This window comes from Oryzias latipes, chromosome 9, assembly GCF_053564925.1.
Source record: "Oryzias latipes strain Hd-rR chromosome 9, Olatipes_Hd-rR_3.1".
Taxonomy (NCBI): Eukaryota; Metazoa; Chordata; class Actinopteri; order Beloniformes; family Adrianichthyidae; genus Oryzias; species Oryzias latipes.
The window spans coordinates 10,142,277-10,169,309 of record NC_136245.1 but is presented as its reverse complement, the minus strand read 5'-3'; the positions used below and the strand labels follow the sequence as shown (position 1 = coordinate 10,169,309).

At 38.0% G+C, this 27,033-nt stretch overlaps 1 protein-coding gene across 42 annotated transcripts in view; it reads left to right on the top strand.

Moving 5' to 3' along the window:
• The window catches only part of arvcfb (ARVCF delta catenin family member b), a 265,441-nt gene extending 241,063 nt beyond the window's left edge, over positions 1-24,378 (top strand). For 30 of the 42 annotated variants that reach the window (XM_078952629.1, XM_078952628.1, XM_078952607.1 and 27 more), the window contains 8 exons: positions 6,571-6,698; positions 10,480-10,630; positions 11,382-11,574; positions 13,051-13,162; positions 13,798-13,885; positions 16,358-16,449; positions 17,715-17,827; positions 21,874-24,378. In XM_078952629.1, coding sequence (XP_078808755.1) covers positions 6,571-6,698; positions 10,480-10,630; positions 11,382-11,574; positions 13,051-13,162; positions 13,798-13,885; positions 16,358-16,449; positions 17,715-17,816 — 866 coding nt within the window. In that variant the 3' untranslated portion in view covers positions 17,817-17,827; positions 21,874-24,378. The remainder of the gene's footprint in view (positions 1-6,570; positions 6,699-10,479; positions 10,631-11,381; positions 11,575-13,050; positions 13,163-13,797; positions 13,886-16,357; positions 16,450-17,714; positions 17,828-21,873) is intronic. The other 12 variants (XM_078952635.1, XM_078952610.1, XM_078952609.1 and 9 more) reach the window with 1 other exon arrangement.
• Positions 24,379-27,033: the final 2,655 nt, after the last annotated feature.

Below are 27,033 nucleotides of genomic sequence, written 5' to 3'. Positions count from 1 at the left end.
CTCGCTACTGATTTTATATTGTTTTAACATTGTGAAGCACTTTGTGAGTCGCTCTCTGAGAAAAGTGCTATATAAATAAAGATTTACTCACTCACTTTACTTTTTTTTTTTTTGGTGGCCCTAAAACTCAGTAGTCAAAATTAAATGAATTAATTATATACATTTTGGAAAATGCCATTTGGATTTAGCACGGAAGTTTTATTTTACTATAATGTAAAAACGACCAAGTGTTGCAAAACACACATGGGATGGCAGCAAAAAGTGATCAAGCCATAATTACAGTCCAGTGTGTGGAAACACTGAGAATTTTTGAAAACTTCACCTGCACTGTTCAGCACCCAGATATTTATCTCTGAGTCTCACTGGTGGAATTTCGGCTAAAGATGTTGTGGATCGTGATTAGTCAATCGGATCGTTCAAAATGAACAAATATCGCTTATGAACTGTATCAGCAACCACAAATCATGATACAGGATAGTTGTTTAAATGAATCATTACACCCATAGTTTATTTTTACATAAGCACAACTAAGTTTCTAAGTTTATAGGTTTTCTTTACTAGGGCAGGGTTTAATTTGAAAATTCTATTCAAATGCATCACATTTATTTGAGAAAAACTGCTTTCATTTAGTTATTAATATAAATAAATGTAAGATCTTTCTTCAATTCAAGTAACTAATTGAGTGAAAACCTTCTTTACCAAGCAAAATTTGCTATGGATAAAATTTGAAACTTTTTATTCATAATTAATTAAGTCGTGCTGAATTGTAAATCTAATCAATGTGTAAACTTGTAAATTCAAGTCTGAATGACTCAGTGTTTCGGCAGTGTTGTCCAGCTCTAGTGTGTACCCAACACACCAATCTATTTTTACTTACCATCCTGTCACACTGAAATATATTTTCTTGAGTTTCTGGAAACTCCAAAGCCACTTGAACCCAATTAATGCTGCAGCTCCCCACTGAACAACACTAAATCGCTTTTATCTAACTTTGTTACTAACCCAGATTCCGTGCTTCACAGCACTAACATGCCTCTTATCTCTGGTACTGGGGTGCTAATTGAGCTTCGCTTCAATTGCAAGAGTTGTCGCCATCATTTTTTGCTTTAAAAAACAACCTGCTGCTCCCTCCCTTATCGCCTCATTTAGGGAAGATCTCAGATCCCAGGAGTGTTTCCTCCTTTTGCACAAGCTGGGCCCGTTGGTATCTGCATGTGTGTGGCAGCGCTGGGTCCGAGCGACTGTTTGTGTTCTTTGGTGTTATATCAAAACTCTGCAGGAGTCGCACAAGAAGCCCACAGTTGTGTGTGATGTGCTTGTGTTGGAAAAAGACTCACTTGGGCTGAGCTCTCAGGAAGCTGGCTCTGATATTTGCCAGACTGTAATGTTAAATTTATAGCATATTTTTGTACTTTTGCTTTGCCCAAGCATGTGGTCCGTGGTTTTTAAAGGACGTTTGCCAGCTGGTTTATAAATGGAAAGAGTATGCAAACATATTTGTAGAACAAATGCATTTTTAAGTTAAATTTGACTTTTTTTTGCTTCCTGTAGGAAGTCTAAAGTTTTATGTAAAATGTAATCTCTTAATATTAGTGCGGTATGACTCATATTTTACCTGTACGAAAACTGCAATCAGTAGAAAGTGTTCTTTTGGTATGCTTTTGGTCATTCTTAGTGATAGGTCTGTATTTAGCTTTGGATTTTTGCCGTTTTTTGACATCTCGTTGCTTTTCAAATAAATGAAAAGAGCTTTCCTTCTTTATTCTGCCTTTTACGTATCAAAACACCTGCTATGGACAAAGAATAAATACCAATACCAACCTATTAAGGCTGGGGGATTAATCAATTTAATCGATTAATTCGAATTTGTTGTTTTAGAATATTTATTTTTGGGAAAGTCGATATTCGAGAAATAAAATAAAAAAACATTAGCACACCTGCTGCGAGTTGCCTTTTAGCCTCCGGTCTAAGCTGATGAAGCAGCAGAGGATTTTTAAGAGGATCCAGAAAGAACTGGACTATAAACCTGTTGGACTTATGGCAGCAACAGAAAGTTGAATAAAAAGTGTTGATTTGCAGACGGCACTGTCTTTACACACTGATGCTATAATGCTAAATGTGAAATGAATCAACTGGAGGCAGAATTATGAAAAAGTGATTTTTCTGTCAATCTGGCCTTGTTTTCGAAGCAGGTTTGATTTTGACTTTCCAGTTGGTTCAGATGTCTGACTGAAATCCCTCTTCTCATGAGGGCATTTTTCCGCAAAAAAACAGAAACAACTCAATTGTGATACCAAAAACAAACAAAAAAAAACCTTTTACTGACAGTGTTAAAACGCCAAAAGCAGACAGCAAAGATTGATTAGAAATCAATACAGGAGTTCCTTAGGAAAAAAACTGTTGTTTTTATCTGATGATTTCATTATGTTGTAACTTCCTCTCTATTTTCATTTAGTGTAAAATCATTTTTAAAATAACACCTATAGTTTTTTTTGTGAAATAATGGAATAATTTGGTTGGTAGATTTTTTTAATCTACCAGCCAAATTGGCAGGTGAGTCAAAAATGACATTTTGGTCTCTGGGGTTGTGACTTCAAGCTTGGAACATCAAACCACTCACTGCAAAATCCGTCTCAAGGCTATTGCTAATTAAAAATGCTCTGACGAGTGCGTTCTAGTATTTCTCTTTATGGGATGCTCAAGTTAGCGGTAGCTCCCAAAGTATCTGCTGCATTGATCCACAAACATTTTTATAGCTTTTATTTAGTTTAACTTTGTGTTGGAGCCAAGATCCAAAGGAGATGTTAAAATAAAACGGTTTTTGGTATCTATTCCTTCATTTGTAATTTTTGTTAAAGTGAAAGCAGAGAGAAAATAATCGAATAAAATTGAAAATCAAATTTTTAAATTAAAAAACAGATTTTATTTTTCTACAAAAGTTATTCTACTTTTTCTATGGTATTTTTTCAAATGCTCTTATTCATCCTACATGTTATAAGGCACATTACTTACTGTATTTCCATGACGCAACCAAGAAATAAGGGAGTAAAACAAATAAGGTTTAATGATTCCATAGTTCTAATTAGCGATATCCTGATCCAATCACGCGCTTTCAAATCAGAATCAATTGTATCACACGATCAGATTATTTCTTTATATTCTTATTTTAATATGCGCTAAATCTTTCAAGCTAATTATTACAGATAAATACTCTACTGGAAATCTGCATATTATCATCGGATCTGTCGGATCATCGGATCACGTTTTATTGCCATAAATACGAGTTTGAGCAGAAGCACAGACACAGTTTGATAAAGTTATTCAAAGATTCTGTTTCCGAGCTCGATAACTATCTAAGTAATCATTTTAAACTGACAGAGAGGGTCCCTTGTGTTTTGTCTTAAGTCAACCAACAACCTACAAAGAAATTTCAGAAGAAAAAAGATCAGGTTTGTGTTTCTTTTTAATGTGAATTGCTCTCTGTGCTGCTGACAGTTAGACAGCAGTGAAACAGCTGCCAAGGAACTGTCAACAAAGTGCAAGTTCAAAGAAAAGGTGATCTGAACGAAAAAATTGTTACATTGAGATACGCTAATTATGAATACTCTTCTTATTCATTCACGTTTATGGAGAAATTATCAAATTTGATCAAAAATGTTCTATAGTTCCAAAGATAATAATGCTACAGTAACCAAATTTTTTTCACATGACTAATTATCACCTATTTACACTAGTTAACAATTTTTTCTTGTTGATCGTTACACTATTTTTAATTAATTGTTGAAGCTACTTCACACAAGTGCTCTGTTTAAGTTTAAAATAATAAAACATGCTGAACAAAATAAAAAGTGGGGACAACTTGGATCTGTTTATTAAAGATGTTCATTTTTTTAACATGTGGCAAAAGTATCAGATCGGGTCTCTGTATTGCAGATGCTCAAAATCTAATGACTTGGAATCGGAGGAGGGACAAAAAAACCTGATCGGTTCATCTCGACTTTAATAATCATAATCACTGGCACATCATCGACATAAAAAAAACAAGGCATCAATTTCGTATGAGTTCATTAAACCTAAAAGCATCTTTTTATTCTCTTTCCTCCTAAGGTCTTGCCACGGCATTTTATGCAGGCCAAGGTCTTTACTTTTTAACATTTTTATCTCCGGATTTTCATTTTCTTTTCCTTTTCATTATTTTCGTTGTTGATTTGGTTCATTGTCCTACTGCATGACCCCATTTTCCTCTGGCATTAGCTGTCAAGCTAATAGTTTCACCTTTGACTCTGGAATACTTTGGAACATCGGGAATGTTTTTTTTTTTAAAGTCTGGAGACAAAAACTTGTCCAGATTCTGCAAAACAAACCCAAAGCATCACCCCTCCCACAGTTTGTTTTGTTCTAATACATAAAACAGCAAAAACCACACACGCATTGCAGTTCTTTCTTTTTATCCTGTTTGAACCTTTACCTTAAAACAGCTATCTTCTCCAGCAACCCCTCTGAGATATGAATATTTAAATATAATAAAATATATATACATATTGAGGTATATTTTTCGACTCCAGGGGATCAGGGTGGTACTAAATACGGCATGAGATTTGCATTTAATAATTTAAGCGAAAAAAAGCTGAATCTGAGAGGTTCACTAGCTCTCACTCCAGTGAACCAACACTGGATTCATCACATCTAAGTAATTTAATCATGTTTTTGGTCCATCACAGATGCAGGGCTGAGAGTCATGTCACACTGACGGCTCATCTCACTGCCCAAATTGTAATTCTGCCGTGCAAACTGACAACCAGCCGGTCAAACTGGCCGGCACTAATCAGCATGGACCTGAGGGACATGCTGCTGACATTAAGCCCTCCGTTTTGAATGTTGAGAGAAAACTGTGGGATAGAAATTCTATGCATCACCCAAATTGTTTGACTTTTTTTTGGTAATTTTTTATGTTTTGGGCGTTTTATGTACTATACTTGTAATTTAATGGAGTTTTTTGCATTAAAAAAACTGAGGAAGTCTAAGATTGCAGAAATATGTTAAGTGAGATTTTAAAACAGAAGGTGGGGTCCTAGAATGTGGGCAAACTTTAGACATCTGTCAACAAGCCCTGGTGGTTTTCGTTCTGCTGAATGTGCACCAGAACTTCAAGTAATGTGAGGCGCATGCAGAATTTGTGTGGTTAGAAGAATCCCCCCGGTTTGTGTTGCCTCTAAGGAAACCTGTTCCTGTGATTTGTATTTTATTTGTATTTTAACACGCGGTTACAACTGAGTTTTGCAAACTCTCGGTTTGGTTGCTTCTTCCAAAAATAGGTTAAGGATTTCTCAAATAGCACCTCCACGAACATTCGCCCAATCTGGCAGCTCCTCCTACACACATTCTGGAGGGTTGATCTTAGGGGGGAGCTCTACAGGGAAGGAAATGATCCGAGAAGTCACCCAGGCTTCCGCTCTCTGCAAATTATATGTGTTAGGTGTGGATTTAGAGGCACAAAGCTAAATGTATGTGTTGTTGTTATCTCCTTGGTACAAAAATAAATCTTAATTTGTCAGTTTGTAGAGCAAAGATTTTTTTAAATAGAACAACACCCTTTAATTTTTTCTATTTTTCTTATTTCACAGCTTTTATTTTTTTAATATACCCCATAATATGCAGAGTCTGCTGAACATGGACATCCATCAAACATGCTCATCGCAGTATGTGTCATTTTCTGTATAATTTTGAGATGGAGCCTTTGAAACAGTACATTTTTGAACCTAAAGACATGAAGCTATAATTTCAAAAGTCTTGATTCCTGTTAAAAAGGATAATAAAGGATCTGTAATTTTGCAAAGGGTGATGTTATATGATGTTTTACAGCGTCTGCTAACTTGTGAACTGCACGAGTTGATCAAAGGCCGTGAGTGACAGCGGATTATGAAACAGTTAATCTTTTTACTATATAATCTCATAGAAGACATGACTAAACATCCTTCACGGGATTCATAGAAACACAGGGAGCTTAGAAAATAGATTTCAACAAAGAACTATGTTTTCTTGAGGTCCCCCATGCCTCCTGCAGTGTAAGGAATCCGGCCAAAGAAAAAAGTACAACTTCCTTTAGAGTTGGAATCGGCTCTGTGTGACCTTAATTGGCAACTTTCAATTGTAGCTTTTGTGTTGTCAAATCTGATCAGTCAGATCTGTCATCCTCCCTTGTGTTATCCGGTATTATTAGGCTTTTCCAGCATTATTTTTGTTGTAGGTGAAACTATATTGGCCATCGGTCTTGTGTTTCTTTAAAAACAACAGAGTTAAGATGTTGCTGTGTGAAGAAGTTGCCCAACACCGTGTAATCCAATTTGTGTCACAATTTTCCACCATGTGACGAGATTTTCTAATCTCACCAGAAGTTGGTGCCTTACTTCAAATCCAGCTTTCTTCTCTGTTTTGCTTGGCCAAGAGAAGCTTCTTTTGGACTGAGATAAACTTCAGTGCCGGTCTGGCACCTTCCTTCAGTTGTTGGCCCTGTTTTTGCCAAAGATGTTAACCGGGGTGTTTCTGCTTTTTTTGTGTGTCCCCCTACAGGCTTTGAGCTGCTGTACCAGCCAGAAGTGGTGAGGCTTTACCTATCTCTGCTGACGGAGAGCCAGAACTACAATACCCTGGAGGCAGCTGCCGGGGCTCTGCAAAATCTCAGTGCTGGACAGTGGATGGTGAGTCCAAAGCAAACAGACTGTTTTGTCAGACAGTCTGTGCACTTGCTATAATTCAACTCTTTTACTTTTCTATATTTTTGCAGCATTTCTTTAGTACGCTCCACCTCTGGTGTGATAGGCCCTAAGATTTGCTCTACGGGATCTTGAAAAGTCCTAAAAATTCTCTAATGTGAGACCTAGAAAACTTTAGGAACCCTCTAGTACAGGGGTCGGGAACCTTTTTTGCCGAGAGAGCCATAAACGCCACATATTTTTAAATGTAATTTCGAAAGAGCCATACAATAATGTAGCGTCTCTTTCCCACACTGAGGCACGGAGACTTAACCTCTTTTAAGGTTCTTTATTCTGGTTACTGTAGACCGCAACAAACGCCGTACAATTAATTCAGCAACTCCTGAATCTCTCCCGCCGAGACGAGAGCGCTTCTCCCAACTTTATATTCCCCCTCTCCCGCTCCAGCCCTCCCATTTCCCTTATTCAGCCCATAGCTGAACCCCATTGGTCCAAATTACCTAACAACAGGCTGAGCGACAGAACTGAGGGCCAATCAGATCTCTGCTTGATGCGTTCAATGAACTCCAGAACTTATAACGCGGCCCAACAGCCAAGTTAAACTCAGTCCGCGACAATATGTTTAAAACTAAATATACAAATGAATGTGTGCATTTGATGTAATTTCAACATTTTTAAAGTACAATAAGTCTGTGGATTCTTTTTAATAACATTGTTATGCTGTTGCTTATAAATGATGAGTATTTCTCGTGGTAGTTCTGCTGATGGTCTAGTCTGGTTGGTACGTGGTGAGTTTCTGCTTCATGCAGGCGTTGAGACTTTAAACGTGATCTTAGGTCTGAATGTTCTGTAGATGTGAGACAGACTGACAGACGATTCACCTTGCTGCCGGTCCCCACAACCCCTTCACCCCCCCCACCCCCCCCCCCCCCCCCGCTATCTTCTTCATACATCCCGTCCCCGCAACTGCGCGCTCTTTCTCAGAGACGGGAGCGCGCAGTTTTGGGCACGGCAATTCACAGGTTTCCGGGTGGTACAAACTCTGTGAAATAATAGATAATAGTAAATTGATAGTGCTCTCCAAGCACCGCTACTACTGCGCGCCTCTGGCATCGCATCGCGCCCGAGAAGGACTGGTCTAATGAAAAAAAAAAAAAAAAAGTATAATTAAAGATTTGTCTGCGAGCCACATGTGACCATCAAAAGAGCCATATATGGCTCGCGAGCCATAGGTTCCCGACCCCTGCTCTAGTAGTTCATGTAAACAGCACTTTCTTGTTGTTGGAGAAGATGAGCACCTCTCTACCTGCAGCCACACACCTTGTTATACACTTTCTTGAACATATCATCAGTGAAAGTACATAGGGACATAGGAGGTTTTCGAGTTCCAGAAAGCATACACCTAACACTTGTCCTTTCTAATTGACAACCTTTGTAGAGCTTTCTTTGCTGCCTCTCTTGCAGATGAATTTTTTTCTGCATTGCCTTTTTTATGCATTATTCTTGTGTTAATTGCTTGAAATAAACCACTTCCTATCTAATCCTTTCCAATGTCTTGGAAGCTTTGAGCCCTGCAGAGTGACTTTCCCTCAAAAACCTCCCCCCTACCTCAACGGGCATGTCCGATGCATGCCGCCCCTATCTCCAATCCTTCACTACAAACTCCAGTCATTTGCTGTGTGCAGCGGGCCTGTCTGGGCTATTGATTGAGGAAGTAGGTGTTCTCCTTCTCCTAAAATTATGATATTATCTCTTAATTGCTGAAGGGATTGCTCTGGTTGATGGCAGTGGTAACAAACATGGCAGCCACCTTCAGCACCTGGTCACAGTGCCAGAAGTAGCAGCCATCTTTAACCCTTGCGCTATCTTGTGCTATCTTATGGTCTTTTCTGACCATATCCGATTTTTACATCATCTTTTAAAAGTGACCCGTATCCGAATTTTGCATTTACACTATGCAATGTTGAAACTATCAAACGTAGACGTTCTTAGGACTACGTAGCAGCATTTCCGCCCTCTGCGGACCTCCTTCGGACCTTTGTGTGACTGCGGTTCTCATGGAGCGCCGCTGCGACGGAAGAGGCGTTGCCTTGGGCGCTCCGGGATGAGGCAGGCGCACTAGAGAGGATGCGCGGGAGAGGAAAAAGAAGGGCTGCTCGGCCGGCTTATGTACTCTCTCTGAGTTTTGAATGAGGAAGTGTTTCCAGACATTGTGCTGTACTAACAGTTTGATCCAAGCAAAGAAATAAACGGCTTCTAGCCTGTTGCAGAGCAACGGTGTCCCGCTTGATTAGTTACCGTTTGCGTCCCGACCGGACCTGAAATAACGAAGCCTGAGGCTGAAAGGTAACACGCTGATGGGGCTCCAGCCGTCCTCGAACATCAAAATCAGCGCACAAAAGCACCTTAATAAGTCATGTGATCTCAGTTGGTGGTGTCCTGAGTTGACATCACTGACGTACGACTCGCATTTACTGGGGAATATCTGATTTGTCTGCTTACATGGCACACACAAATGCATATCCGATTCTTATCTGATGTAATTCCACATATGAATGAGGCTTGTATCCGATCTGACAAAATCGGAATCCATGAGTTTTTTTCCTGCTTACACGTTCACCGGTCATATCCGATCTGCTCCACATGAGAGGAAAAAATCGGAATTGGATCACTTGAACCATGCAGTGTAAATGCTGCCATATTGTCATTACACATCACCCATAAATACTTTTATGGAACAATGACAGATTCCAAACTTGGTTTTGGGACATCTACATATGCATCTCCTGATGATTTCTTTTACCAGGTGGTGCCACTCAGCTGTCACTTTGCTCAAAGTAAACCTAATTAAAAGCTGTAATAATAATATTTAAAAGCAAATCTCTATTGTTGGGAAACTGGTTCTGGCAGTCTCAACAATACTTTGGATTTCTTTCCTCCTGGTTTCGTTGACTGTAAGGACTATGATTGGTTTATGTGGTATAATGAGATATCTGCTCCAATCAGCAGCTGCTGAGCAGCAGAGAGCCCGTGTGGCTTGCAGGCAGCAGTAGATTATCAACAGGAAAGGCTGGCTGTCCAAGTGCCAGTTTACGCTAAGCACCTCAAGCATGAGCCCCCCACCTGTGTTTTTCAGTATTCACTGCAGTATTGCTACAAAGCTGTTTCTCTTTAGCCCATAATTTCATTCTCTAGTAGCATTAGACCCTTTTGGTTTGCTTATTAAGAATATATTAAAAAACACATTCATTTTAGCTTAATCCAGCTGTTGGATTCACTCATCTAGTTTTCCTAAATGATTAAAGAGTAGAGATTTTTTGCTTAAAGATTTGATGTGAAATAAGTTTTGTTGGGTTGTTTATCCTTCTAGATGACTATAAATGGCCTCAATAACACATCAATGTCAAATCTTTGAGCTGGATAGACGTCGCCTCTGAAAGGATATTGTAGCTTCTGTTTTAGCTCTCTTTATTGACCTGTTTCTGCATTGCTAACTACTGCCACCCAGTGGTCCATCTGTGGTTATCCTTTGCCTAATTACATCTCCAGGGGTTGCAGAGCTAAAAGATAAACCCTTTTTATGTCAAAGTTAATATTTCATGTCACAAAAAAATAAGATGTTAAGTCCATTGATGTTTAAATTCTATCACATTTCTGTTCATATTTTCACTGTGGGAAGTTAACAGTTGGAATAGGAGCTTTCATGAAGCTGAATGACAGGCTAAGTGTGCATGCATGGAGGTCACAGCATACATTCTTCCTGCAGTGGTCCAACTACATCCGAGCCACAGTGCGGAAGGAGAAAGGTCTTCCCGTCTTGGTGGAGCTGCTGCGCTCAGACTCTGACAAGGTGGTTCGAGCTGTGGCCATCGCCCTACGCAACCTCTCCATTGACCGCCGCAACAAAGATCTGATTGGTACAAAACTTTATCATACAGATCAGACTAATACTAATGAAGGGCATTGTTATGTCTTGTGTCATCATTAACTTGGTTTGAGGTTCATGAATGGGCTGGAAGGACTGGAAGACATTCCTGATTATGCAGGATCTTTATAGGAAAACGTTGCTCAAAAGATGCTTCAGCAGTCAAAGTTTGTCAAATCAAATGTAGCAAAATAAGTTTGAGTTCCTCCTTTTAACCCTTTACATCAGAGCTTTAGCTCTAATGTTTACATTTTTGTGACTACCGTAACTCTTTATCCTTATGACGTAATTAACGTGATTCCAGCAGATTTTGAAGCAGGGAAAAGCAGCCTTGCCATTATATGCAACACTTTACAGCAATGAAATGTTTACGCAATCAACATAAATCAGCTGATTCTGTCACAAAGAAAAAGCGGCTTTGCGCTATAATGCAACACTTTATGTTAGTAATGTGTTGTGTGTTGTTAATCACGTAAAGGAGTTATGGTAGTTCAAAGAGCGTGTGTTATTTAGGTGTTGCCAATGACATCTCCGGCCTTATGGGTCATAAAAAAAAACCAAAGTATGTAAAGTTAATTTGTTCCCCCAGAAATATATCTGAAAAGGATTTAAACTAATAAGTCTTTTAATAGCATTTATGAAAACTGGAACCTTATTTAGACTGTGAATTTGTTGACTTGTCAAAACATTTCTTTTGTCTTGTGTTTTTTGCCAATTTTTTTTAACTTTTTTTTAACATGCAGGAAGCTATGCCATGAGAGACTTGGTGAGCAACCTGCCCAGCGGACAGCAGCGGCCGGCCAAGAACCTGGAGGAGGACACTGTGGTGGCCATCCTCAACACTATACACGAGATTGTTACAGACAGCTCCGAAAATGCCCGCTCGCTCATCCAGGCCCAGGCCATTGAGAAGCTGGTTGCCATCAACAGGACCAGGTGGAATAGGATATGGTTTACTTTTTTCTAAACTGAAAGTGTTCAACTACTGGAACCTGTTTCCCAAGACTTTCATTTAAAAAAATTTTTTTTTTGGCAATTTGCCCACCAAAATGTAGCTTATTGCCAAAATTGTAAATTGATTAAATTTAGATTCACAATTTCAGAATTGTATTTGACACAGTTCCATTAATTTTCTAATCACCTTTAAAGACTTTTCCATTTTCAAACCAGGTTTTCCTAGAGGGACCTGGCTGCAGACATGATGGCGCCTGACACCATCGACCGGAAGCAGAAATGAAATAACTTACCTCAACCATAACACTTACTTTTATTAAAATTTAAAACCCTAATTGGGGTCAAAATAAAGATTTTTTTCGAGCAATATGGGGGTACTACTGGTTCCTGTCGAGGACTTTACATTCTGGCCGTTGATGTCTGCTGCCAGGTCTCCTGGTTTTACTCGGTTATGGAGCACAGTTTTACCATAACTATTGTTATAATCTAAAAAGTGGTGAAACTTTTTCACATTATGGGATCAATTATTATGGCAAAACTGACATAAAATACCAAACAATTCTTTAAAAAAACTATTCCATGGATTTATTTAACAGCATCGTGAAATTAATTCTAAATCAATGAATTGCCTTTTAGAGTCATCCTCACTGTTATGCTGAGTTAATAAAGCAAAAATATTTTTATATGTTGATACCAGAAGCATATTCTTTTGATATTCCAAAAATGCATTATTTCTCAGCATAACAGTCACTGCTAAGCTAGATAAATAACAAGCCTTTTCATTTTTTCATAAAGGGCAATAAAATGTGTCTTAATGGCTAAAGCTTCCACAGTATAACAGTCTGATGTGTACTGCATTTCCATCCACCACTCAGAACCTGAAGGCTTTTACCACTGGAGATTTTGGTGAAAAGCCTCTACAAATAAACAAAATGTTTCTAAGATCTGTTGTTTTCTTATTTTCTTCAAATGACAATGTAAAATGTTGCAGGACTGGCTAGAGTGGCCCCACAACTTCCCTGTCAGATCAGTAACACTTTCCAAAGGCTGCTTCTTGTGTGGCAGTCTATTGATCAGACGGGGGGTTGTTAATAGGCACGAGTATTCATTTTCAACCCTGACTAAATGCTCGCGTTTCCGCTCAGGCTCATGAGATTGGCTTTCTTTGATGTGAACCCTTCCCCCATCCACCTCTATCACCCCTCCCCCCCCCTACATTTTTAATTAATACTGGTGGCTCAGAGGTAGCTAATGAAAGGAAAAGTGCGCTCTTTTGGTCATGAATTAAAAACCGGACCTCAAGCTTTCAGGGGACACAACGTCTTTGAATGTAGTGATTGATCGCAGCAGTGCTGAGGAGTGCACAAGCACAGGGCTTGGATGAAGTTTTTGACTTGAATTGCATTGTAACTTCTTCTTTTATTTATTTGTTTCTTTTTTTTTCACCTACTCTCTTAGTCAATCAGCGCGTGAAACAAAGGCAGCATCCCATGTGCTGCAGACAGTGTGGAGTTACAAGGATCTGAGAAACGCTTTGACTAAGGACGGCTGGAATAAGACCCACTTCCAGGTACAGATTGGTCTCAGACTCAGGCACATCTAATGAATCTTAAAGGGTAAATGTCAAAATCAGATTGTTGACACCTTAAGCCTTAGTCACAATTGCCCTTAAGGGTGGACATGACGGGCGAAAAATGGGCGAACCTGTACAGGGCATGCAGGTAGCACGCACAAAATATCAAGGTTTTAGACCGCTCTGTGAGCCCACAGGACAACAACATTGATATTCGTTTTTTTTCTATGGGCCTACTTTATGCAAGAGGTCGTAGTGAAAACTTAGACGACACGTAAGGGTGAAGTAGGTAAGATGCAGGCGTGTCAAATGGATTTTTCTTTTTTTTTCAAATCCTGGGCATTGTGCAAAGAGCCTGTTAGGGCTGCTTAAGTGATAAATGTGTGGGTCAACCCCCATATGGGTGCATGTGACAAAGGCTTTAGTGGATGAATTCAGTTACATGCACGTAACTTAAAGAAATACTAGTGTTGGTGACCAAGTGTCCCATTAAAGTTAAGTGAACTAAACTATATCTAACCAAATCCTTCTTACATATTTTTTGTTCAAAAACTGTAATCCAGTGATACAAGAGAAACTAATCTTTTTGTAAATTGAAATGTCTTTATTTGTGTTTTACTTGTTTTTCTCAGCCAACTGTGGCAGTCACCCCGAAAGCAACAAAGAACGGCAAACCGGGTTATGATGACACCACCCTTCCTCTGATGGAAAAGAACCAAGGTTAATTTTTCTGTGTGTGTGTGGGTGTGCGTGTGTTGCCTATTTAGTTAAAAGATTAAACCTAAGCAACTTTATTATGTTCACTTGATTCCTGTGGCTGAGCTGGACTCAGGTAAGAGCCTGAATCTGCAGGAGGAAACCTTGGCCAAGGATTAACTAGTTCTCTGTTACTCTACTTGGTGTGTAGTAACACATTTTGTGACTTATCATTTTGATTAGTAAACACAAAGTATAAGTACCCATACGGCTTATAATGTAAACAGTTAAACACTCTAAATTCTGTAGAACTGCTTTGGGATCTGCTTCAAACGTGCTTTTTATGGCTCTATGCCAGTGTTTTTCAAACAGCGTGCCGCGGGAGATGGTCAGGTGTTTTGTGGGAAATTGTTCATTTTAACTGATCTAAAAACATTTGCCATTGCCAGGATATCAGCTCTGTGTTCATCCTAAAAGGTCTTGATAAAACAATGCGTTAATAGGATGTGAAAGATTGCAAAAAAACGTATTGGATTTCATTAAAACATTTTAATAAGAATGACGCTACCTCAATTTAGCCGATAGGTGTTTTTGAAAAGTGCTGTGCCTTATACTTTCTCCACCAATCATTCTTTATTTGAGGTTTGAGCAATACGTTTCTGACCAATTGGATGTGGTCAACGTCCTCACTTCCTGGTGCCAACATGACTCAAAGTTTCTCAGTTCCAACAAAAATAGCAGCTCAACTTTGTGTTTAGCCGTGTTGCTTCTGGCGGGATCTGTTGTCAGACCGTGTAAAAACTGCATAAAATAATTAAATTTAAGGACTTGAGTGTCCAGCTTCAGTGCCACTGTTGGCACTACATCACCCATGATGCATCAGGTAGGCATTGCACTTAGTGATGTGTGGCTTGGATGCAGCTGCTCGGCCATGGAAGCCCATTCTATTGAAACTCTCTGCATTTTGTACTTGGGCTAATCTATAGGTCAAATGGAGTTTGGAGCTCTGTAGCAACTGACTGTGCAGAAAGTCAGCGACCTCTTTGCACTATGTGCTTCAGCATCCACTGACCCCCTCTCCATCAGTTTACGTGACCTACCACTTCATGGCTGAGTTGCTGTTGTTCCCAAACTCTTCCATTTTGTTATGATAGAGCTGACAGTTGACTGTAAAATATTTAGAAGCTAGGAAATGTTACAACTGGATTTGTTGCACATGTGGCATCCTCCACGCTGGAATTCACTGAGCTCCTGAGAGCAACCCATTCTTTCACAAATGTTTGTAAAAACAGTCCCCCAGGCCAAGTGATTATTTCGATGGGTGAGGAAATACTTTTGATTATATAGTGTAAATGGATATAGTTTACTCTGAAAGGCTTAAGAATAGCTTGATAAAGGCCATTTAAAAGCATTCACAGTGGTCTTTTAATTATGATTTTACAATTTTTAGCCAAAAATAAAAAAAAATCTGTGTTGTATTCCAGGACATAGATTCTGTAGAGTGGCAAGGGGCTCATTTGAAATTCACTTCTGCGTGAAATTCACTTCTTGACTGTTGGCAAGGAGTAATCCCGCCCCAAGAGACTCATCAACCATCTGTTTACAAGCTTTCCCAATAGCTTACAGCCCTCACGTCCCCAACCTAACTTAGCGGCGCAACAAAAATGGCGAGCAATGTTTGAGCTATCCAGCCGTACAATTGTAAACCAGATGTCAGCTCAGATGAGGAAAACTAAGATCTGGTGTGTACAAGTGGATGCATCAGAATGGAGCAGAGCAGGGAGCTTGTGGCCCACCCTAGCGTATTTTCTTTACCTAACAAATAAGCTCTTCTTCAAAGGGCATAACTTTCGTCTGTTCCTGATTCACCACGATTTGATGAAAAAAAATACTCAAACACAATTTAATCTTCATTTTCTTTATATATTTCTTCCATGAAAATGCCCCCAAGAACATGTTAAAAGCACAATTTTCATCGGAGTGGGTCTTTAAATCAATATTTTCAGATTTTAGCGTGTGACTGAAGCCAATTTGAGCACACATTCAATCTTTGGGTGACAGACTTCTGCCACACTAATACATCAATAAAGTCTTTCAGGTATCTCAAACAATTTTTGAACGAAGCCGACAGTTTGTGTAAATTGACTTTAAATGGTCTGTAAAAATGATTTCATTTCATCTGAGCAGTTGAAGGGAATGAAGTCACATCAGCTCCTGTTGCTGTTGAAATAAATGATATCAATCAAGAAATACTTGAAGATGTCACTCATCTTTACTCCAGTTGCTCGTAAAAGCAACTTTTGAATTTTTATAGAATTGTACACAAGTTCAAGCATTACAACAGACAGAAAACACAATCCTACCATTTTTTTTAATGTAAATATATCGAACATAGTCTAATGCAGTAGTGCAGAAAACACCTCATCCACCTCTTCACATGTAACTGTAATCAGAAACAGTGAGGATCTTCTCATCATTCTTCTCTGACCTCATTAGATGGTTACTCCACCATTGACCAGAGGGACAAGGACTGCAAATACAAGACGAGCGACGGAACAGCGGACCTGACAGAGCGGGAGCCATTAAAGGTACAAGCAGGCCTCCTCTGATCTTATGTGGGATTAAGGAGCAGACGATGAAATAATAATGTCCCCGGGGAAAACCCTATCTTAATATTCTCTTTCTCCCTTTCCCTGTCCATGTTTCCTGTGGTGGCCCCTCATTAGAGGCGCTTAATCCTATTGATTCTTGAAAGAGGCAGGAAGTTGTCATTCCCAGTTAATGTTGCCGCTGCGGCTCTCCTCTGCTCATCCCCAGATCTGTGAGACGCTGCTTAATTGAGTGTAAGCTTCGGCAGTTTGCAGAGTAATTAATGGGAACCTAATTAAAAGTACAAGCGCCCTTCTCGAGGAGAAGACTTATGATAGAAATAAGCAGACGGCTGAATTATCAGGAGGTCATCTGCTCATACGGACAGGCCTAACTGCTGCTTGTTTGCTGTCACGCTGATTGCCATCACAGCTCAAAGTGTGTAATGAGAGCCTTAGAGGATTTCTGAAATGTTTAATGACAACAAAGTAACCTTTAATGTGTCAAGTTTTCTATCTTTAAAAGTTTGCAAAAGAGAGGATTTTCTAAACCTGCAATTTTATACCAAACGCAGATAAACTTTTTGAGGGAAGTTTTAAAGTTTCATTTGCAAATTGTTTTGGCCTTTCAAAACTAGGAGCTAAAACAAAATAAACATGAATTTTCAAAACATGTATTTATGTATTGACATAATTGAAGCTGCTGCTAAAAGATGCAAAAAATCCAAAAGGGAAAAAAAACTGTTTATCTCTGAGGATTTTTCATTCATTTGCATCACATTTGGCAGCAAAGAACTACACTGACATTAATTTGGTTTACTTGACTCACTTTTTAGTCACATTGAGGTAAAATGCCACTGCAGCAGTTAGAGCTGAAGATAGGGCTTGAAAAGATAAGCACTTCAACCAGCTGCAAACAGCACCGCTCACAACAAGCACTCATGCTCGTCCTCAGAGTGCGCTAGAGTTACTCCAAAGCTGCCGTCTGTGCTCCCCAGAAGTGCTCTTCTGCCCGCTTTTAAAGCACCTTGGCTGTGGAAACTTGGCTTTACTTTTTTTATGCATGTTTTAAGTATGCTGTTTTATAATTACTCCAACCTCTTTGCAGAGCCCTCCTTAAGGCAGCTAACTAACTCTGGCTTCTCTCATCCTGAATGCATGAGTGTGAGGAGATTTGGGAAATATGTTGACCTCTTTTTTTTTCTTTCTTTAATATGTCTGTGTTTTGTTTTGTTTTCTCCTAACCTGTCCTCCTGTGGCTGCAGAATGACACAAATAGGAAACACTATATCAGGAGTAACAGGCCTGCGGTCAGTCTGGTGGACGCTTGTGATGTTAAGCCCCAGCCTGTTGACTCCTGGGTCTAAATGCATGCATGGTAGGTTTGAAAAAAATCAAACTTTAATCACTGCATCCCCTGAAGTGGACTGTAAAATTCTTCCTCCTGAACTTCATCATTTCCACCTGTTTCCCTTCACGCCTTTCATCCAACTCTACCCCCAAAGACATGCACCCCAAATTAGCTCAAAATAACTTAACCCTCAGCTGTCCAGAGCCTTTTTGATCTTTTATTTACTTTAAAATGTACTCTATTCATTTAACTTTAAACTGTGGCAATGCTTGATACTCGTGCTTTTAGTACAAGCTCTGCTTCTTTTTTTTTCTTTTTACAGATTTTAATGTTATTACACAATAATTTCACAATAACCCTGAAACTGATTATAAACCCCAATTTCAAGTGGTCCTTTTTTTATGCTACAAAAAATTGAGTTCAAACAGTTTTTAGTTTTATCATCAAGCATTAAAGATGTAAAGACTAAAGATACATAAATCCACAAACAAAGCAAAAACAAGGGGTCTCACAGTTATGTGTCATAACTCTAAAACAGCACTAACCTGTTCACACCAGGCATGTGTCACCCGCATTCAGCGTGTTCTTAAACATGCTTTTAGCATATGGTTTCACACTGGATTGTCGCCACCCTATACTTGCGCATGTACCTACAATTGAATAGGCTTGGTGCGAAATGTTAAAACCGTGCAAATCTTACTCCAGGCTTTTTTCTTTCACAGCTCTATTCCAATATATGAAAGTAATTTATCCTCCATGATCAATTTTCAAACAAATGGCTCTTCCGTGGATTAAAAAGGTTGCCACCCCTACATCACTACCAAATCTGAGTCCCTGATTGGGCAAAGTTTAACTAGTTTAACTTTTGTACATAAAGCCTGGAAAAAAAGTCACAGAAACGTGCGTAGCTCCACGTGAACGTGAGAGTTTTGAACGTGGAAGCCCAAAACACGCAAATGCACGGGTACTAATAGACTTTTTATTGGACGTGGTCGCTTGAACGTGCATTGCTGAAGCCAATGTGAAGATGGCATAAGGGTTAAGAAAGGACCAGATCTGACTAAGAATGTCGTATCTTGAAAGGATACATTCAATGTGCATGAAAGAAAACGTTCCCCCGCTCAGGGGGATTGACAGATTCTGCTTTTTCTTGCACTTAAAGTAAAGAGACAGACTTTGGTTTCTGTTTACAGTTCGGCAATGCCTGCCTGATTGAAATCCACGTGCAGGTTCATCCACAGCTTCCCTGCCAGCCTATGTTAGAACTCACAGCAAATGATGTAGGAATCATTCTTCAGCGTTCTAAACAGGTTCTCCCAGGACGGAGGCTTCCTTTGATAAAAAGCGGAATTGAAGAAGAAATAATTCATTCCACCTCATAAGTGGTGATGGAAGCAAGCACATGTAAGCATTGCAGCAGAAGATGAACTCGCATGATTTCATGATGTAACATTGTGAGGTTAAAAGTTCTTTATCTTTATTTCTAGTCCTAGTTTAAGCAATTATGAAAGACCTTATCCTGGTCTGACAGCCACTATTTTAAAAGACACTTTTTAAAAACTTCTTTGGTAACTTTTTTTTCTCAAAGTATTTTAACATAAAGAAATTAAACAAAAAACATCCTATCTGCATTGCATGTCAGATAGACATTGCTTGTCATTTACATTTTCGTGCACCCTATGAAGGTCTATACCTTAATATTAAAGTTATATGGAAAAGGTATGTTTCTAAATGGAGATATTTATAAAATGACTTAAAGAAGGAAAGGACAGCCTTTTCCTATGTGAAATCCTCCTAATGTCTAAAACCCTGTGAGATTACAAGCATTTATGTGACAGGTTAAATTTTGTTAAAATCTTTGTTAACTTTTGAAGATTTCCCATCATGAACAAGTTGGTTAAAGTCATGACACAGAAGCTTTAAGGCATGAAATTTTTGGAAGGAAGATTTTTTTTTTTTATAGTTCTGATAAGTCGATGGTAAATTCCAGCTATTGAAGCTGCTTAAGAAAGCACAATTCTATCACACCACTTGACCATTTTTGAGGATTTTCTTTTCTAGTAATGTTTGGGATGGACAATTTAGAAAGTTTATCTTCTGCCCACAGTATGTACAGTGTTCCCTCATCTATCGCGGGAATTAGGTTCTAAAAATAACGGAAAATAAATGTTTTAAGGCTGTGAAACCCCTCACTATAAACCTTTATACTTTTCTCAAACAGACATGAACATTTTTTTACACTTTTCTCTCTTGGTTAAACTCCCAAAGTTCAAATTTTCATAAAAAAAACAAGTCCAGTATTCTAGAATTAAAACATTACTATTGTTGCTATTGAAGATCTGTGCGCATTTATGAAGCTGAACCCATTCTGTACAGAAGACATGGCACAGAGGAGATTGATTGACATCAACAGCCAATCAAGACGCAGAGCACAGTGAGCTATTAAAAAAAAAAAAAAACATGCAAAATTAGTCTGACAAAAATTCTGTAAACAACGAAACCGTGAATTCGGTGAATGCAATATAGCGAGGGACTACTGTATACATTTTATAAAGTTTCAAACGTAATGTGGATATTTGTCAATTATGAGACAGGATTGCCTCTCTCACCGTGAACTCTCTGAAAATTTTGGACCAATTCTCAATTTTTCTTCAATTACAATTAGTGTCCTTGTTTTTTCTTGGCATAAAAAAGGTAGAAGTCGGGAAAGGTCTGCATCAATCCAAATGTTCACTTTTACTTCACCAGACAGGATCTGCTTTTCATTCAGCAGGTCCATGAACAGGCTTGGGTTTGCCAAGGGGAAAATTTCCAAAAGATATGCTTAATTACATTTCATTCCTTAGGGGAGGCAAAACGTTTTGGTCCACGTCCAGCTTGGTCTGGACAGATTGTTTTCTGTAAGAAAGTTATTTCCTAAGTTGGTTTATTTTTGGTTTTTTGCTTTTTGATAATAAAACAATTTTATTTATAGTTATTTAAGCCTAACAATACTGTGGTTAAACATGGGCAATAGTGCAAATACCACAGAGATTGTCTCAGCCTTGGCATGAAACCATTTTCCCTCTGTATAGCTCTCATTGTTCTGTCAGCAGCATTGCTCCTCCTCTTCCTCCTCCATACTTGTATCCTTACAGACCACACTGCCTTCCTCTCTGTCATCCTCATATCTCAGACATCCTTCTCAAAGCCATCAATTCTAGTCTTTCCTTTTCACTGTGGTAGAAAACCCTCAAATTCTGTCTGCCTCAGGAGATGTTTGTATTTTTGAAACACTCACTAGAATCATACTTCTTAAGTCAAAGAAACAACTACAAGTATTAAAAGAATTTATTTCTAATAATGTTATGACCAAAAGGAAGAAAGCAGAAAAACTCCTGTTATCATTAGAATAGAAAACAGTCTTGAGTTTAAAGACCCACTCTGATGTAAATTGTGTTTTTTGTGTTTCATGCATTTTTCTCATGATGGAGGACGTATATGAATAAAAATAAAGCTTAATGGAGCATTTCTGAGTATTTCTGATTTAAATCATTTTGAATCGGGAGCAAATGAAAAAATGCTGTTTGAAAAAGGTTCTTGCTGTAATGTAGAAAATACGCTGGGCGGGCCACAATCTCTCTGCTTCGCTCCATTGTGATGCACCCACTTGCAGACAAATAGATCCACGTCCGTCTCTGTTTTTTTCGTCTGAGCTGGAATCTGGCTCAAAGCTGTACGACTGGATATCTCCAATATTGCTCGCCCTTTTGTTGCACCGGTAATGTTAGGTGCAAAAGGTGGATGGAGGGAATTGGGGGCGGGCTTACTTGCGCCAGCGGTCCCGCTCGCAACTCAGAGGGCAATTTCTTATGAACTCACAGAAGCTATGTCCTAGAAAATAACACAGAATTTTGAAATTTGGCTAAAAACAGCATAATCATAATTGAAAGACCACTGGTAACACTTTTTATAATGGATCAAAAGGAAATTAGAGTGGGACTTTAAATGTAGATTATATAGAAACTGATTAAGCTTTGTCATCTCAGACTGATTTTCTAACCTTTCTTTTCTTCTCTTCTTTCATGCTGCAGGCCTAAGAAAAAACCTCCCAGGCCAGAAGAGGATCTCTTGCATCACCACTGCCATTTCACAGTTGAACTTTGTACAGAAAGAAACATTTTAAAAAGACAATGATCACATCAGCAACCACATAGTAGCCGCCAGCGTTAAATTGTGCTTTTCAGAGATTTTTTTAAGGATAAACATTGACTACAAATACTCTTCTATCATAACTACATTCCCACTGGACAGCATGTGAATTTTTTCAGTGTTGACTTTTGTTGACATTAAATAGATTGAGATCAGTAAAGATGACAGAGAGAGAGCAGAAGAGAGTGAAACTAAGGCGAAAATAGACGGAAGAGGAATGTGTGCAGGCAGAAAGCCAGGTGGAAAGAGACTTGGGGAAAGTTCTTTTCTTCAGTCCAGTCTTGGTTTCCACGTTTTTGAGTTAAAGATTTTGAAGTAAACTGGTTTGGGGTTTTTGGGGGGTTTCTGAAAGTTTCTGAATGTTTGTTACGGGTTTGGTTGGAACGGACAACGAAGGAAAATGAAGGGACAGAAATTGAACTGTAGCATAATGGACTGTACCACCATATGAACTGAAACTCCATGTGGATTCACTGTGTTTTCTCTGTTTTTTTCCCAAAAGATAAAAAAAAAAAATCTGATAAGGAGTCAAACGTGTTAAACAGGCAATTGGTTTTGCTTTTTTTTTTAATAAAGAAAATGTAAGTTGATGTCTGGAAAGAGGCAAGTGACCCAGTAAGTACAACAGATGAAATATATTTTTGTTAATTTTTGTTCTCACAGCAGGAAGTAAAAAGGGAGACCAATAAGGATTTCCAATCAAACGGCTCCACTTATTGAACCAAGACTATAAGTTGTCACTTGGATTGTGTATTGATGCGGTTTCATAAGCATCCTGGCTGGTTGCTCTTCAGTGATGTGTATTAAAGAAGACATGAGGCGTTTTGTTAAAAAGGAAGAACAAGATGAGAAGGAAAGAAGATTGTTTTTTTTGTTTTTTTTTTATACAGATGTATATTAGATTTAAAAAAAAAATGAAGACAAAAAACAGAAAAGTCACATTTCTTGGTTGTATATTAAAATCACATGAAATGCAGATCTCACTTGACCACGTCTGTAAACAACAATTAACCACTTGTATAATTTCAGTGTTGTCCTCCGGTCATGATGAAGTTTATTTATGTTTGTCAAAATAAGAAGGTAAAAAAACTTGCAGAAAAATATCAGTGTTGGTTTGTTGAGACAGACATTCCACAGTGGGAAAAACAAAAGACGTCAATGTTGTTCTTCCTGATCCATAATCACGTAATTTCCTTCAACCTCTCTTCACTGCCACATCAAGACGAACGCTAAGCAAGAATAAAACCTGTAAAGATGTTTATATTATGTCCTTTCCAAGTGCCAGTTTGTGTGGTGTTATTTGGATATTAACTCATCCACTCATTCAGAAAGTGAATTCATCTGGATGCAAAAGTGAAGAGCGTCTCAAATAAAACATGAAAAGTTGGTTATATAGTCTATATTTTTACAATGTGGGCAGCTGAGAAGAAATTTGTCATTTATTAGAATTTGAGTTGGCATTACCCACACACACCTCACTCAAGGCGAACAGCATGTGCCTGCGTAAAAGTTGAATCTGTGTTCAAAGTTCAAACAGCTTGCATATTTTACAGTGTTTACAAAGTTGTATGTTGTGGTTAAAGCAAATAAAACTACAAAAAAAAGTGTAAATTAAACTTAGATTTCAGAGGTTAGTGGAACAGTTCCCATCATTCCTTCTGTGTGTGTCCTCAGATGTATGCGTTGGTTGGATAAACATCCCTGTGGCACTTCTCAGTGAAGGATTCCGAGTTGTTTTCCGGGAAACGAAGGTGAATTTTGCTTTTGTGGGTGTGCAGCCCATTGTGCATTGACACAAAGAAGAGCCATGCAACTGTGCAGTAAAATACACAGAAACACACCGAATCAAACAAGCCAACATGTGTAGATGTGACTGATTCAAGATCGTCAAAATAAAGTAACAAAGTAGCGTTTGTACCTCTCATGTGCCTTAACCTTTTCCATAGTAGAAGAAAAAGTCAGATGTGTTTTATAATAACTTTATTTCTAACCTTGATCTGTCATTTCCTCAACCCAAACGCTCACCTTCCCTATTTGGGTCAACTTTTATCCCTTTTCTCCCGTCATGTCATCACTTGATCTACTTGGCACCCCACCCCACTGTCGCCCTGAGTTAGTCTAGACTGTTGGCGAGTTTCTGCCTTCTATCACATTGTATTATAAACTTTTCAAAAGCTAGATTTGTCAGAAAAAGGGGTTTGAATCTGGAGAAGTAAAGATGTTCATGCTTTCTTAGCAGGCAGAAGCAATGCCACGGTGACGGAATGTATTATGTTAATTTTACTAATACCCAGAGGCAAATATTACGCTTGTTACACATAATGAAAAATACTGGTTTGTAGAGTATAAATTTGGTGTGTTTTCAATAAACCATGCCTGAGAAAGAACGTGTTGTCTGTTTCATAAAACTTAGGAGTGTATTAGTTTTCTTAACCCTTTCAGGGTCGCCCAAACCTGTCCCGATTAAAGTTGGGTGAAGGTAGGGTCCGTCCTGGACATGTCGTCTGTCACACACTCACACCATAAGGACCAGTTAACCTATGAAGCATGTTTTTGGACTGTGGGAGGGGTGCCCAGAGAAAACCCACACATGCACGAGGTAAACATGCAAACCCCATGCAGGAAGGTCCCAGCTGGGATTTGAAGCGCAGGTTTCTGGCTGTGAGGCTCACCTGTGGAGCTTGGTCACGAAAGTGATCAGCGTCCAAAAAACCCAAAAACATGCTTCAAATGTTAATTGGTCAATCTAAACTGTTCCAAGGTGTGAACGTGAGTGCGCATGGGTGTGTGATTGTGGCCCTGCAACAGACTGACGACCTGTCCAGGGTGTCGCCTGACTTCGCCCACTAGTGGCTTGTTTCAAAAATGGATTATTAACTGGAGTGTAGTTATACTGGAATTTCTGTGTCCAAAATTCATATTTAAGGGGGGGGGGGCTTTAAGACATACAAGACATATAGGTCTACAGGATAAGGCTGATCGAATAAGATAAAAAAAAGATTATATGTTTTAAATTATTTGTTATAAAAACCTCCAGATTGAGGTCTAATTGCAAATGGCAAGCGTTGTAGCATCAGATGTAATTTTCAATTTTAAATATTAAGCAGATGACAACTCTCTTTTTCTGAAGCTTCGTGGACTCATTCTTTTGCTCATGTCTGGTTGGTCAGGTCCTGCTCATACTATTGAACGTGCATTTTTGAAATAATGAATGCAGTCTATCCATACAAGGAACTACTACATATACGATTTGGTTTTCCAGAAAATAACTGTCCTTTTTGTGTTATAAATATAGAAACACTTGATCTCCTTTTTTTTTCAATGTATATATGTTAACAGTTTTTGGGAGGATTTTTTATCTTGGTGATCTTAAAAGTTTCCTTTTCCTATTTCTATTCATTTTCAAAAGCACGTCATATTATTTGGAGTAGTTTCTGGTGAAAATCTATTTGATTTGACATTTAATACTTTATTAATATCTGGGAAATTTTTCATTCATAAGAGCAGATTTTTAAAAATCAAACCATTGTTCAATACATTTCATAAAGAGATCGGTTTATATTTTAAATCTCTTAAAATTAATAAAAAACTAAAATGCGATAAAACTGTCCATTATCATTGAAGATTACATGTTGGATGACAATCCCTAGTGTAAACTACAATTTTAATGTTATTTTTTTTGTATTTAATTCGTTTTTATTTATTTCTGTTGTAACTATGTGTATATGTTTGTTTAAAGTTCAATTAAAAAAAAATCATTTCTGAACTAAAGAAAATTCATTACATTTTCACGAAATTAAGAGGCATAAACTTTATTTTCGTGTCGACGACGCCCACACGACAATGATTTCTATTGCTTTTAGTGGTGTCTAAGTAGCTTTTATATACTATATATATTTTTATATTTATACATAGATGTAAATATATTATATTTATATATATATAATATATATATATATATATATATATATATATATATATATATATATATATATATATATATATATATATATATATATATATAAATCATTTGTTGTTGTTAAAGAAGAGAAACAGTCAGGCTTAAAAGCTCAAACTTGAATGAAAATGCATTGTTGCAGGACTTCTTACGAAGAAAAAAATAATTTCAAAGAATTTTTAAAAATAATAAGAAGTTTTAGACCTCTTTGACATGTAATTAAAACTATTTAGAAAAACCCAACAATAAGTCAATAATAATAAATCAATATTAAGTCAATTCAAACAATAAATAATAATAAATAAATAATAAGTCAATAAAAAATAAAAAAAGCCTATTAATAATAATAATAATGAAATAAATATTCAAAAGAAGTCCAAAAGTGAACAATAGATTTACCCTAAAAAAGCAACAACAACAAAAAAGAAAAACAATATATTTACACTGATTCATGTGAGTGATCAATTTGTGTAACATGGACACAGATGGTATGGTGTCGGGTTTCAAGCAAACAGTCTGACCTCTTATCAAAATGTGTTTCCACAAATGTTTCTAACATATCCAGACTGTATTACTAGTTGGTACCACAGTTATCCATCTGGGTTAGATCTTTTTATTGCTAAGATCCACTTTTTCCTTAAGTCTGAATCCATTGGAAACCGGCAAGAAAAGTTCAGTCACTGAGTCAGAAATGTATAAATCTATATTACTATAATAGCCTAGTATGCTGTATACAGGTTTAGCAAAATAAAATGTACATTTATGTCAACAGCAAATTATACGAACATCATGCAGCATGTTGATAACAGCCCTGCAGCATCATGCATGGTAACATCATGTGTATGATTAATGAAGCCCCTGCAGCATTAAAAGAAAAAAATTATAGTACTTAACTGTGAAATGATATACCTTCCTCCTTCATGGACTCCGTTCTCTGATTTTGGCAGGTGAAACCCACAAAATTATGCAAAAAATGTGTTCACATGCTTGCACTGCAGGAGTAATTTGACCTCACCAAGATGGCGGTGCTCTCCTCCAATGAGGAACCACGTGATGTCTCCTCCAGTGGTATAACTCATTGGCC